The 15,038-nt window shown below is 57.6% G+C and overlaps 2 protein-coding genes across 2 annotated transcripts; both read right to left on the reverse strand.

Annotated features, from left to right (window-relative positions):
- Positions 1 to 58: 58 nt before the first annotated feature.
- Positions 59 to 3,870, reverse strand: LOC115599086 (protocadherin gamma-A10-like). The gene is given in 5 exon segments (XM_030459368.1): positions 59 to 2,565; positions 2,568 to 2,651; positions 2,654 to 2,725; positions 2,728 to 2,822; positions 3,839 to 3,870. Coding segments are annotated over 5 exon segments (2,790 nt in total).
- An 882-nt stretch (positions 3,871 to 4,752) lies between these two features.
- LOC115599087 lies at positions 4,753 to 14,722 on the reverse strand. Its single transcript, XM_030459369.1, is given in 4 exon segments — positions 4,753 to 7,355; positions 7,408 to 7,606; positions 12,588 to 13,565; positions 13,567 to 14,722. Coding segments are annotated over 4 exon segments (4,932 nt in total). The 5' UTR covers positions 14,719 to 14,722.
- Positions 14,723 to 15,038: the final 316 nt, after the last annotated feature.

Genomic DNA, 15,038 nt, shown 5'->3' on the forward strand with positions numbered 1-15,038 from the left:
ACGACACGGATGGATGCCCAGGAATTGGGAAACTGGAACCTAAAATAAGAGCATCGAATCAAGCGTGGTCAGAGGCACTCACCGCGGTCGGGGCGGCGGGGTCGGGGGGGCAGGGGGCACCGTCAGGGTCCTCGGCGAGCAGCGGCGCGGGCTCGTCGGGCGGCGGTCGGGCCGGCAGGGTGTCACAGCAGCTGCCGGGCGACAAGCGGAGGTGGCTCTTGCGCGAGTCGGCGGTGAGCGACACCTCGTGCGAGTAGGAGTGCAGGAAGGCGCGGACGCCGTCGATGCCCACGAAGTGCGAGGCCGGGACGCCGCGCAAGGCGCCGCTGCCCGCCGCCAGCAGCTGCTGCGAGCGGCGCCAGCGCCGCAGGCGCAGCGTCAGCAGCAGCAGCAGGAAGGCGAGGAAGAGGCAGGACACGGCCGCCACGGCCACCACCAGCCAGCGCGTCAGCCTGCCACCCGCCTCGCCCGGCCCCGCCGCCGCCGAGCCCGCGCTGCCCATCTCCGACACCAGCTCGGCCACGCTCTCGGCCAGCACCAGCGTCAGCGTCGCCGTGGCCGACAGCGCCGGCCGCCCGTGGTCCTTCACCACCACCACCAGGCTCTGCCGCGCCGCGTCGCGGGCCAGCGGGAACCGCGCCGTCCGCACCTCGCCGCTGTGCAGCCCCACGCGGAACAGACCCGGCTCCGTCGCCTTCCACACCTCGTACGACAGCCACGCGTTCTGACCCGCGTCCGCGTCCACCGCCACCACCTTGGCCACCAGCGACCCGGGCTCCGACCACCGCGGCGCCAGCTCCACCGCCGGCCACCCCACTGACGACGACGACCCCGAGGCCGAGGCCGGCGGCGGGTAGAGCACCTGCGGCGCGTTGTCGTTCTCGTCCAGGATCTCCAGCCGCACCGACACGTTGCTGCTCAGCGCCGGCGCGCCGCCGTCCTCCGCCACCACCCACAGCCCCACCTCGCGCACCTCCTCGTAGTCGAAGGAGCGCAGCGCGTACAGCGCGCCCGTCTCCGCCTGCACCGACACGTACGACGACAGCGCTGCTCCCCGCACCCGGCCCTCCACCAGCCGGTACCGCACGCGCGCGTTCTCCCCCCAGTCCGCGTCCGACGCCCGCACCCGCACCACCACCGCGCCCGCCGCGTTGTTCTCGGCCACACGCGCGCTGTACCGCTCCTCCGAGAACACCGGCGTGTTGTCGTTCACGTCCAGCACCCGCAGCGCCAGCACCGCGCTGCTCCACAGCGCCGGCGACCCGCCGTCTGCTGCCCGCACCGTCACGTTGTACTCCGACACCTTCTCTCGGTCCAGTTCCCGAGACGTCTCCACGCTATAGTAGTTTCTTCGCGAGCTCCGAAGCCGGAAAGGGACGCCCGTTTCCAGGGAGCACCGCATTTGGCCGTTCGCACCCGAGTCCCTGTCCTGCACATGCAGCAGGGCCACCACCGTCCCCGAAGGGGCGTCCTCAGAAATCTCGCTGAGGGACGATCGCACCGCAATATGTGGCGCATTGTCGTTGACGTCTGTCACGGAGATGTACACTTTCGCGGTATCAAAAAGGCCTCCGCCGTCAAGTGCCTGCACCTCCAGTTCGTAGAAGTCGGCATCCTCGAAGTCTAGACTCTGTAGCAGCATTATTTCTCCCCTCTCGGAGTCCAACAGGAAGTTCTTCGATGCTTTCTCTGTGATTTTCTTAAAACTATATCTTACAACTCCATGCTGCCCCTCGTCGGCGTCGGTGGCCGTGAGGGTGACGAGGATGGAGCCCACGGGCACGTCCTCCGCCACACGCACCGTGTACTCCGCCGCGCTGAACACGGGCGCGTTGTCGTTGGCGTCCAGCACCGCCACGCGGATCCGCGCCGTGCCCGTCCGTGCCGGCTCTCCGCCGTCGCTCGCCCGCAGCACCAGCTCGTGAAACGCCGCCTCCTCCCGGTCCAGCGCCTTCGCCAGCACCAGCTCGGGCCGCTGATCCCCGCCGGGGCCCGTCTGCACGGCCAGCGAGAAGTGCTCGTCGCCGCTCAGCTCGTAGCTCTGCAGAGAATTCCGTCCCAAATCCGGGTCGTGAGCCTCGGATAGGGGAAATCGAAATCCAGGGGCTGTGGTCTCGCTTATTCTCAACTCTGTTTCGCTCTCCTGGAAGCTGGGAGCGTTGTCGTTAATATCCATAATTTCCACTTCGATTTCGTAAAACTTCATTTCCCCCTCCACTATCAGCTCACACCGCAGCACGCATTGCTGCACACTCTCGCACAGCTGCTCCCGGTCTATCCTCTCCGCTGTCACCAAATGCCCCGTCTTCCCCTGCAGACCCAAAAACTGCGTCCTGCCTTCAGACACAAGGCGGACGCCGCGTTCTCCGAGCGCCGTCAGGTCCAGCGCCAGGTCCTTGGCCACGTCGCCCACGAACGAGCCCTTGGGCATCTCCTCGGGAACCGAGTAGCGCAGCTGTCCCCACGCCGCCTCCCACGCCGCCACCAGCACGCCCCACAGCAGGGCTCGCTCCCGCCGGCCCCAACGCCTCCCCGCCATTCCACGCACCTCCGCCGCTGATAACAACGCCTCCGATCCGGCTCCGGATCCCGCTCCGGGCTCCTCTCCGCTCCCCTCCGCCTCGCTGCAGCACGGCTCCGCACCGGGGGACGCTCGCAGACCGCCCGGCCGCCGAGCCAGCCAGCCAGCCAGCGATGGAGCCGGGCCGCAGCGGGCGGGGCTGCTGCACCGCTCCGGCCTTCCTCTCGCTCCTCCTCGGTCAGCAGCGGCACCCGCAGCCTCCTCCCGGCACTGCACCCACCCAGCGCTGCCCGAACCTCCGCTGCCACAGGCAGCTCGCGGGAATAGATAGCATTCCGCGCAGGGAAAATCAACTCTGAATGCCGATGGAAAAGGAAAGGAATTCCTTTTGTCGCGACTTATCTGCTTCTGCAAAGTACCGATCCCCCTAACGATAAGAATAGCTCCTGGAGCAGTGCTTGAATGATTTTTCTCTCACTTTTGTTGCAAAATGAAAGTACTTCTTAGAGCCGCACTAATTCCCCACATCCTCAGCCACAGACCGACACAACAAGGAAGATATTCCTTGAAATGACGACCGGAAATTTTCTTTCCTTCACTTCCTCTAAGCTCTGCTTTTCTAAATGGCACCTGTGGTTTCTACATTCCGTTTCATCATAAAGAGTATTTCCAGCCTTTTCATCCCGCTTCGAAACCATCCCCATCAGGAATTTCTCTCGCACTCACGCTTGAACGCGTTACACAAATAACAAAAGAAATTAAAACGTGACAATGCAATAAAACCGCGACTCTGAAACTGCTCAGACAGAAACGCGTGGAGAACCTGGAAGTATCAGACTCATTAACACGAGGGGCTGGAACTCTACTTAAATACTGCATACGGAACACGATGTAAATCAACTTCCCAACCACAACTGACTGAGATCAGACATTTAAAGGATTAACAAGGTGGGACTGGTTCCACCTGCCCAAAATTATCTACTCGGCTCCCCACAAGCTGTCGGGAAAATGGCTTTTTTAAAATGGAGAAGAGCAATGGAACGGGAACGTTTCAGTTAACTGAGCTCCTGGCCAGACCACTAAACTGTTGGAACGCATGAAGGTGCAGCTACTGCGGCTCTTGGAAAAATTACTCAGACATTTCATTCTCACACGGAAACACAAAACAACACTCCCATTCCACTCCACCCACCGAAACCAGTATAATCGCAATTCCCCCCCTCTAAAGAGCATCAACCAAGCACCTCTCTTAGGGAAAGGAGAGCAAAGTAAGTTCATTTGCATTTCAGATACCATTTTAAGCCTCCACTTCTTCACGAAAGTCCAGTCAAGCCTTTTTCTTCCGTCATCACCGAGAAAACCTAAAAACATTTAACTGCCCGCTCTTAAATTAGGCGAAGCGTCCCTGCTACATTCCTTCCCGGAACACGCACCAACTCTCCCCATGCAATATATACAGTCTAAAGTTAGAGTTACAGTTTTTGTTTTGCTTTGCTTTTAAGATATCATTTCACAATCCGGCTTCTTCCTGAAGGGCCAATAAAAGCTGCACAAAGAAGGGGAACTGAGAGAAATAAAATAAAGTAGAAAGGAAATATCATATTTGGGCAAAATGTATCAACCTAACTTATGCTAGTAATCAACAGCATGTTTTTCATCGAGGATGAGAAAGCACAATCCACTAAAATGAAACAAACATATTTCCAGAAAGAAAAAGCTCTCCAACACTACCCGTCAATGCTATTGTCCCAACTCCATCACGAAGCACCATAACTCGTTCTACTCTGGAAGGGGTCACCTTCTGCGCTGCTAGACCAAATTATTTCTGACAACACAAACTGTCAATACAAAACCTCTCGTCTCAAACTGAACCTGCCAACACCGAACAACAGAACTGACAGTTCTAATTCACAAGAATTGTGACTTCTTCACAAGAAGGGAGTCACCTCACTCCACTACCTCCCAGAGACACGCACCAGCACTCCCCATCTAACCAATCCTTGGCCGAAAACCCAGAGCAAGAGGCAAGCACGGCAAAGGCTGGTAAAGAATAAGGGTGAAGGAGAAAAGCAACAAGGAATCACCTTCTCCGCTACTGGCACAAAACCACTCGGCTCAACCTGTCAACACCGAAGAAGAGAACTGAAAATTCTAATTCTCAAGAAGAGAGTCATTCCCTCCCAGAGACACGCAGCAGCACTCCCCATCTAACCAATCACCCACCGAAAACCTCAGAGCACGAGGCAACCACAGCAAAGGCTGGGAAAGAAGCGGGGTGAAGGAGCAGAGCGGTAGCGCTTGGGCTTACAGACCTGCGGTGCGTCGGGGCGGGCGGGCGGCTGTGCCGGTCCGGCGCTGGGGCTCGGGCTCCGCTCCCCGCAGGGCTCCCCGGCGAGCAGCTCCTCGGCGGGCAGGCTGGGCACGGGCGGCGGCGGCCAAGCGGGCTCGGGCAGGGCGCGTCCCGGCGCCACGCAGAGGTTGTAGGAGTAGGGCAAGGTGCCCTCGCAGAAGTCGGCCGGGAAGGCGGCGCCGGGCCCGGAGAAGCGCTGCGCGGCCAGGCAGCGCAGGACGGCGGGCGGCCCGGCCCGGCGCAGCCGCGCCAGCACGGCCAGCGCCACGCTCAGCAGGAAGAGGGCGGAGAGCAGCGCCAGCGCCAGCACCAGGTAGAACTGCAGCTCGGCCGGCGAGTCGGCGCCCGCCGCCCGCTCGCTCAGCTCCGGCAGCGCCTCCTGCAAGCTCTCGGCCAGCACCACGTGCAACGTGGCCGTGGCCGACAGCGCCGGCTGCCCGTGGTCCTTCACCACGGCCACCACCCGCTGCTTCGCCGCGTCCCTCTCCGACACGGCCCGCGCCGTCCGCACCTCGCCGCTGTGCAGCCCCACGCGGAACAGCGCCGGCTCCGCCGCCTGCACCAGCTCGTACGACAGCCACGCGTTGCGCCCCGCGTCCGCGTCCACCGCCACCACCTTGCCCACCAGGTACCCGGCCTCGGCCGAACGCGGCACCACCTCGAACGCCAACGACGACGACAAAGACGACGACGAGGAGGAAGCCTCGGCCCCCGCGGGGGTCCCTGCCGGCGGCCACAGCACCCGCGGCGCGTTGTCGTTGCGGTCCAGCACGAAGACGCGCACCGTCGCCGTGGAGCTCCGCGCCGGCGCCCCGCCGTCCTGCGCCCGCACCGCCACCGTGAACTCGCGGCACTGCTCGTAGTCGAAGGAGCGCTGCGCGTACACCGCGCCGCTCCGCGCCTCCACCGACACGTACGGCGCCGCGCCCGCGCTGCCGCCCGCCAGCCAGTAGCTGACGCGCCCGTTGGCGCCCGCGTCCGCGTCCCGCGCAACCACGCGCACCACCGCCGCGCCCGCCGCGTTGTTCTCCGCCACGTACGCGCTGTACGCCGCCTCCTCGAACACCGGCGCGTTGTCGTTCACGTCCGACACCTCCAGCACCAGCTCCGCGCTGCTCCACAGCGACGGGCTGCCCCGGTCCCTCGCCACCACCCTCACGCGGTGCTCCGACGCCTGCTCGCGGTCCAGCGCGCTCGCCGTCAACACCTTGTACGACCCGCCCGACGAGGCCACCAGCGACAGCGGCGCCTCGCCCGACAGCTCGCACCGCACATCGCCGTTCTCCCCGGAGTCCGAGTCTTTCACTTTCAGGAGGGCCACCACGGTACCTGTTGGGGCATCCTCAGGCACGGGGCTCGACACCGACAGGATCGTGATTTCGGGTGCGTTGTCGTTTATGTCCAACACTTCTACCTCCACCTTGCAGTGAGCCACAAGACCTCCTCCGTCCCTGGCCTCCACGAGAAGCGTGTAGCCCTGCGTGTCCTCATAGTCTAGTGCTTCCTTTAGCGTGATGATCCCGCTTTCTGCCTCCAGTGCGAATTTCTCAAGCACGCTGGACGGCATTTTCCCAAAGCCGTAGGTGATACGCGCGTTGGTGCCGGCGTCAGCGTCCGACGCTGAGACGTTCAACACCGTCGAACCCGGCAAAGCATCCTCCCGAAGGCTCACCCGGTACCGGTCCTGCGCGAACACGGGTGGGTTGTCGTTGGCGTCGGTGACGTTGATGCAGAGCTGGGCGGTGCCGCTGCGGGGCGGGTCACCGCCATCCAGCGCCCTCAGCACCAACCGCACTCTCTGCTCGCTCTCCCTGTCTAGCGGTCTTCGCAGCACCAGCTCAGCGAACTTCTTCCCGTCTTCGCTCTCCTTCACCTCCACCTCGAAGTACTTGTTTGCCTCCAGCTCGTAGCCTTGCAGCGAGTTACTGCCCACGTCCGGGTCTTCCGCCACGCCCAAGGCAAATCTGGCTCCGGGAGAAGTGAACTCATTGATCTCCAGTTGAAAATTATCTTGCAGGAATCTCGGGGAATTGTCGTTGACGTCCTGGATGTCGACGTGGACGTGGAAAACGTTGAGCGGGTTCTCCACCAGCGCCTCGAAGCTGACGGAGCAGGACGCCGCCTCGCCGCACATCTCCTCCCGGTCCAGCCTCTCGCTCACGTACAGCTCCCCGCTCTCCTCGCTCACACCGAAGTATTGCTTCTCGGCGCTGAGCCGCAGCTTGCGTGCCGGCAGCTCGGCGGGGCTCAGCCCCAGGTCCCTCGCCAGCGGCCCCACCAGCGAGCCTCTGCCCAGCTCCTCGGGGATGGCGTAGCGGATCCGCTCGCCCGCCGCCCGGCAGCACAAGCCCAGCAGCAACGCGGCCAGCACCACCACTCGCCCGGCTTCTCGCTCCCGGCTCGGCCCCTGCCTCTCCCCGCACGCCATGCTCGGCCCCGCAGCTCGCCGCGACCCTCCCTCCTGCCGCTGCCCTTTCTGCTTGCCTGCCAGTCCCTCTCCGCAGGCAGCTCCGGGCTCGGACGCCGCTGCTCTCGCCTCTGCTGCCCGTGCCGCTGCCGCTCTGGCCGGCGCCGGGCGAGCGAGCAGCCTGCGGGGGCAGAACGCTGCGGCGGCTCCGGCTGCGGCTGCGGCTCCAGCGCCGCTCCGCGTCGGCCAACAGCGGCACCCGGAGGATCCGACACGGCACCGCAGCCTCCTCATCGCCCTCATCGGGGTACCGGCTTTTTTTGTGTATCTCTCAGTGAGATGTAGACAGGTCAGTGGGAACAATGCAGTACTGTATGGCTGTGGAAGGCGTTATAATAATTTCTTCTCTCCGTACATGGGACAAACACCAGGAAGGGTCGTGTTGGATTAATCAGTAAATAATCAGAAACTGATTGGATCATTCGGTAAATAATCAGAAACTGAAGGAAGCAGAGGACACTTCATGCTCTTCATTCTGGGCCTTGCAAAGGGTTTCCATCTTCTCAGATTTTGTTTTTTTTTTTTTTCATTTGGCTCATTTATACCTCTGAGATTTGTGCCACAGTTTTCCTTGTAGGGAGAACAATTACACTGAGAAATAGATCATCTCAAAGACATTTCTGTCTTGTGCACTGTCTAAACCTCTTCTCTTTCAGTTTAACAGTTTTGAGTCTTGTCTTATCATGACAGAACCTGATAAAAACAGACACCCTGACATCGAGCTGTAGCTCATCACAACACACCAGGTAAAAGTAAGAAGCCTACAGATATGAATGGATCAGCTGGAATCATATTTTTTAGGTTTACCTTTATGAGAAGAAGAAACTCCAATGGTATGCCTGGTCCCACAACCCAGAGTTAATTAAATGCCAATGAGAAGTAGAGGAAGGATCAGCTTTTCTTCCACAGCCCCTGCCAACAGAGTTCCTCTGAGTACTCTTTCAAAGCACAAAGAATTTCCAGGTTTGCTTCTGACCCTCTCAACTGGTAAAAACAAATGAGGTGATGATGCAGCACAATCAGACAAGGAAGGCTGGGACTGTTGTTTGCTCAGCACTATTCTCAGAGGAAACAGAAGGATTCTAAGGGACATGGATGAGCAATGGTGAAGTACAAGTCATCCAGCACAGACCTGCTACAATCTCCTCCCCACTCCTTTCACACACACTGTTACACAGAGATGCAGCCTCAGCTCTATTCCTGCTTTCATCTACACTCCCTGCACAAAACATAACAGAAACACAACCTCACATCTCCTGGCTTCCTTCTGGAGCACGAGCAAGAGGCACTAACACACAATGGAAAATATCCTGGTACTTAGAACCAACACCACACACATAGGAGATCCAGAAAGGGAGAAAACCCAGAAGCAATGCACAAGGAACACAAGGAACTCCCTGACTAGGAAATGTTGCAGAAGGAACTCACAGGCAATGTCTCATTCTTCACTGCGAGCATTGACAATGATTCATTGGAAGTTGCTGGGGTCTCCCAACTAGAACCATACAACTTTTATCCTGAACTGCATAGTAGAGGGGTTCATTTTATGAAATACTCAATACCTCATTTTTTTTCCCCTACCCTGTGGTCTGTTCATCTTCATACAAATAAAATGCTCTGAGTGTGAAGACTTTATCATGGGCCTCTTTCTGAAGCAAAGGGAACAAGAAGCAAAGAATTTGGTTTAACTTCAGCCTTATTCTCATCACACCTTGAATTCTGTATACATGCTAAAGCTACATTTTTTCTGCAACATAAAACTCCCAGGTTCAAATGCAAAAGGTTGATCCAAAAAATGGGGAGGATGATCATCAACCTCCAGGGCATCAAAGAAACACTACATGACAACATTTTAGGGAGAGAGGGATGAATGAAGGAGGTTCCACACGGAAATTTCAAGCCATTCTACCCATCCATCATTATTCCAGGTACACACTTATGCTTAAACGTCTTATTGTCAAAGGGATTTCATGTTCAGTGAAGCCAGAATGAAAACATGATTGGAACAGACAGCAAAATCAATTGCCCAGCCAAAGGTGCACTGACCCACCAGTTTTCCTTCTTGCTCTCCATTCACACTCTTTAGATAAACCATGGGAAATACACAGCACTGGGCCACGTGTCAGTGAAAGGCAAAAGAGCATTTCTTGTTAGGGCTGGAAAACTGTTCCTCCAGCCTGATGATTTTAACAGATTGCTACTTTTAAAGAATATCTCTCAAACTCAGGCCTAGTTGTAGAACATGAGAAGAAACAACACGAGAAAAATAACCACACTATGGATGCACACAAAGTTATCTCCCCACAGTCCTTGGAAGAAAGGTCAATATGCAGTGCAGTCAAAGATTCAGGTGTTTGTTATCAGCTCAAAAAAACACCATCCTGCACATGAGCAGTTTGGAAGGTACATGACTGCAGCCATTAAGGCAATGTTTGTATCTATTCCAACCAAAAGTCATGAGTAACTCTGAGTGCATAAAATAACCAGCTTCTTCTATATAGCTCAGATAACAGCCCCCAAGCCCAGACATTCCTGAGTAAAGCATCCTCCCATCTGCTACTGTTACTTCATATGTGCAAGAGACACTAATAACATCCCAAGGTTGGCTGAGACTGGGAAAAGCTCAATTCAACAAGGATGAAAATACTCATCACAGCCTTTGAAGAACATGTGGATGTGGAAATGACGTTTCACCACAGCAATTCCTAGAAATAGCACCCATAAAACATGTTTGCACTTCCATGGCTATTTCTTGCAGACAAATTTGTTAGAGGGTTCTCATCCCCTTTCAGGATATGAGAAAAGGGAGCTTGGTATAAGTAGCAGAGGCCTCAGCATGAGGCATGACATGAAAGCACTCCTCCCAGTCAGATGGAGCACACACCACTCTTTTCCTGCCTGACTTCTTCCCACTCATTTCTCATCCTGTGTATTTCACAAGCATTTCTCCCAGTGACATGTTCAGACCTTATCAGGCACGCAGAGGCCCACACTTACCACATCACAACAAGCAAGGGAAGAATTGCACCACTGTGCACAGTAAAAAGCATCAACTGGGAAAGCAAAATGAAGAACACACAGCTTTGGCAGCTGAAGTCCAAGCAAGGTGACATCCAAAACTAAAACTCCTCCAGACTCATCTGGTGGACTTCTTCAGGGGGGTGATCAGAGTCAAGAGCAGTGATCATCCAAGAGACAATGGAACATTGGAAAAGAAAAATCATGGCCTAGGGAGAAATTCTGCCCTCCTTCTCCTGTCCTGCAGAGGATCAGCTTCTCCTAAGGTGGTGTTTCTATCTATTCCTCTGCATCAATCACAAAACACAATGATGCCATCACACCTCCTGCCTTTCACACCCACTGTAGCATAAGCCACAGGCACCAAAACAAGATAAGTGCTAAAGGAATCTCTGCTGATGGACATTGTGGAACCCAAACCAAACCAAACAAACAAAACCTTAAAAAAACATAAATCAGAAAAGCAAGAAGGAGACATAACATCATTAGAAGACAGACTCATCACATAACCACAGCAAGAGAACATCTCAGTCTTCACTGCAGGCAAGAAAATTTATCCCCCAGAGCACATAGAAGTCATTTATACCTCAGTCTGCAAGAGTTTCCAACAATCCTGCTCTGCACGAAAACTATAGGGCTTCATTTTATGACACAGTCATCACCTCTCAGTCATCTAATCCATCACCCACTGCTCTCCCACAAATAACCCATAAGTGAAAACATCATAACACAGGCCTCTTCCTCAAGCTGAGTCTTCTGAGAAATTACAGAATGGCCTCTTTAACCAGGCAGAACATTTCTATGTGTACTTATCCCACAAAGAACACTATGGCTGGAGAACTGGCATTGCCTTGCAGGACAGGGAAACCAGATGAATGGCATCAGAGATGAAATCAGGCACACAAACCCGTCCATTGCCCTAGTTCAGAGCCAGTCTCTCACCCTCCTTGCTCTGCATTCACTGCTCTTGGCTGCACCACAGACAATATTCAGCAGTTTGCCCATGTGTCAAGCAGGCAAAAGAGTATTTCATTCAGCTGCATGTTGAGGAAAGAGAATTGCATCAAAGTCTGTGCCTGCTGCTGACCATCTTCAAGGTATGGCTGGGAATTCTACCCTAGCCTCAAAAATCTAACAGATCTTTTCATGTACTCAGGGCCACCATCCACAGCTAGGATCCTCTGCAGACCCCCTTAACAAACAAATCAACAATGGGAAACCTACAACGAAGGCATCAGAAGAACATTTCAGGCTCTGTCAGCTCCAGAAGATAACCATGAAAGGCATGAAATTGGATAAAAGTCCACAGAAAGCTCACACCAAAGACTGGTGCCATAGTTCCTCCCTTTCCTTGGATAATAACGTAGGGAAAATGCAAAGAATCACAACATTTTAACATTTCAGGTTATGTCAACTGCAGAAGATGAACATGAAAGGCATCTCAGTCATCTGATGTCAGTCATCATTAGATGACCTCTCAGTCATCTGTTCCATCACCCACTGCTCTCCCACAAATAAGCCATAAGTGAAAACATCATAACACAGGCCTCTTCCTCAAGCTGAGTCTGCTGAGAAATTACGAAACTGCCCCTTTAACCATGAAAGGCATCGAACTGGATAAAAGACCACAGGAAGCTCACACCAAGGACCACAGCCATAGTTCCTCACTTTCTTGGATAATACGGTAGAGAACATGCATAGAATCACAAGTTCTGTCCATATATGACAAGTAGAAGAAACTAAGCCCTTAAACACAACTATTTCATCCCTTCTAAATCACCCCAGAGCAAACCTTTCACCTCCCACGTCGCTCTTTGAAGCACACAATCATCACTCAACGGGAAAGTCACCCTTACGGTCACACACCACTGAACGGAAACGTCAGCAAATGTTTTCTCCTTAGCAGAGAAAAAAGATCCCAGCATGGATGCACAGCAACAGATTAACCTGCTCACCACACTAATTCAAAGAAATGGAAAATATTCTCAAGGCAGAGAAGTTGCCCAGCGCCAATAAAGACACAGTCATCAAAGTAGAAGCTCACAAACACCATCAGTCTGCAGCAAGGGGGCGACGGGCAACACACAACACCAGGACACGTTCAGCTTCAGCCTGTGATACTCAGCAGCAAACCCCATGAATTAAAAGCCCTCACAGCTCCGATCCATCACGACCACCTCACACGGAGCACAGGAAAGCGTCGCAGAGCAATTGAAGTCAGAGGCACTCACCGGGGTCGGGGCGGTGGGGTCGGGGGGGCAGGGGGCACCGTCAGGGTCCTCGGCGAGCAGCGGCGCGGGCTCGTCGGGCGGCGGTCGGGCCGGCAGGGTGTCACAGCAGCTGCCGGGCGACAAGCGGAGGTGGCTCTTGCGCGAGTCGGCGGTGAGCGACACCTCGTGCGAGTAGGAGTGCAGGAAGGCGCGGACGCCGTCGATGCCCACGAAGTGCGAGGCCGGGACGCCGCGCAAGGCGCCGCTGCCCGCCGCCAGCAGCTGCTGCGAGCGGCGCCAGCGCCGCAGGCGCAGCGTCAGCAGCAGCAGCAGGAAGGCGAGGAAGAGGCAGGACACGGCCGCCACGGCCACCACCAGCCAGCGCGTCAGCCTGCCGCCCGCCTCGCCCGGCCCCGCCGCCGCCGCCGACGAGCCCGCGCTGCCCAGCTCCGACACCAGCTCGGCCACGCTCTCGGCCAGCACCAGCGTCAGCGTCGCCGTGGCCGACAGCGCCGGCCGCCCGTGGTCCTTCACCACCACCACCAGGCTCTGCCGCGCCGCGTCGCGGGCCAGCGGGAACCGCGCCGTCCGCACCTCGCCGCTGTGCAGCCCCACGCGGAACAGACCCGGCTCCGTCGCCTTCCACACCTCGTACGACAGCCACGCGTTCTGACCCGCGTCCGCGTCCACCGCCACCACCTTGGCCACCAGCGAGCCGGGCTCCGACCACCGCGGCGCCAGCTCCACCGCCGGCCACCCCACTGACGACGACGACCCCGAGGCCGAGGCCGGCGGCGGGTAGAGCACCTGCGGCGCGTTGTCGTTCTCGTCCAGGATCTCCAGCCGCACCGACACGTTGCTGCTCAGCGCCGGCGCGCCGCCGTCCTCCGCCACCACCCACAGCCCCACCTCGCGCACCTCCTCGTAGTCGAAGGAGCGCAGCGCGTACAGCGCGCCCGTCTCCGCCTGCACCGACACGTACGACGACAAGCGCTGCTCCCCGCACCCGGCCCTCCACCAGCCGGTACCGCACGCGCGCGTTCTCCCCCCAGTCCGCGTCCGACGCCCGCACTCGCACCACCACCGCGCCCGCCGCGTTGTTCTCGGCCACACGCGCGCTGTACCGCTCCTCCGAGAACACCGGCGCGTTGTCGTTCACGTCCAGCACCCGCAGCGCCAGCACCGCGCTGCTCCACAGCGCCGGCGACCCGCCGTCTGCTGCCCGCACCGTCACGTTGTACTCCGACACCTTTTCCCGGTCCAGTTCCTGAGACGTCTCCACGCGGTAGTAATTCTCAAGGGATTTCACCAGACGGAATGGGACTCCGCCTTCCAGGGAGCACCGCACTTGGCCGTTGGCTCCCGAGTCCCTGTCATGGACACGCAGCAGGGCCACCACCGTCCCCGAAGAGCAGTCCTCGGATATCTCGCTTAGCTGAGATGTTACTGTCAGTTCGGGCGCATTGTCGTTGACGTCAGTCACGGTGATGGAGACTTTCGCTGTGTCGGAAAGGCCCCCTCCGTCCCGTGCCTGTAACTTTAGTTCGTAGTAGTCTGCTTCTTCGAAGTCCAGGCTTCGCAACAGCGTTATTTCTCCCGTCTCGGAGTCCAACTGGAAAAAGTCCGATGCCATGTTCGAATCTTTCTTCAACGAGTATTTTACAAGTCCATTCTGCCCATCGTCGGCGTCGGTGGCCGTGAGGGTGACGAGGACGGAGCCCACGGGCACGTCCTCTGCCACACGCACCGTGTACTCCGCCGCGCTGAACACCGGCGCGTTGTCGTTGGCGTCCAGCACCGCCACGCGGATCCGCGCCGTGCCCGTCCGTGCCGGCTCTCCGCCGTCGCTCGCCCGCAGCACCAGCTCGTGAAACGCCGCCTCCTCCCGGTCCAGCGCCTTCGCCAGCACCAGCTCGGGCCGCTGATCCCCGCCGGGGCCCGTCTGCACGGCCAGCGAGAAGTGCTCGTCGCCGCTCAGCTCGTAGCTCTGCAGAGAGTTCCGTCCCAAATCCGGGTCGTCAGCCTCGGCCAGGGGAAACCGCGACCCCGGAGCTGTCGTCTCGCTCATTCTCTCCTCCATCTCCGTTTCCTTGAAGCTGGGCGCGTTGTCGTTAACGTCCGTGATTTCAACTTCGATCCCGTAAACCTTCATTTCCCCCTCCACTATCAGCTCACACCGCAGCACGCATTTCTCCACCAACCGGCACAGCTGCTCCCGGTCTATCCTCTCCGCTGTCACCAAATGTCCCGTCTTCCCCTGCAGACCCAAATACTGCGTCCTTCCTTCAGACACAAGGCGGACGCCGCGTTCTCCGAGCGCCGTCAGGTCCAGCGCCAGGTCCTTGGCCACGTCGCCCACGAACGAGCCCTTGGGCATCTCCTCGGGAACCAAGTAGCGCAACTGTCCCCACGCCGCCTCCCACGCCGCCACCAGCACGCCCCACAGCAGGGCTCGCTCCCGCCGGCCCCAAC

The sequence above is a fragment of the Calypte anna genome, chromosome 13, assembly GCF_003957555.1.
Source record: "Calypte anna isolate BGI_N300 chromosome 13, bCalAnn1_v1.p, whole genome shotgun sequence".
Lineage (NCBI taxonomy): Eukaryota > Metazoa > Chordata > Aves > Apodiformes > Trochilidae > Calypte > Calypte anna.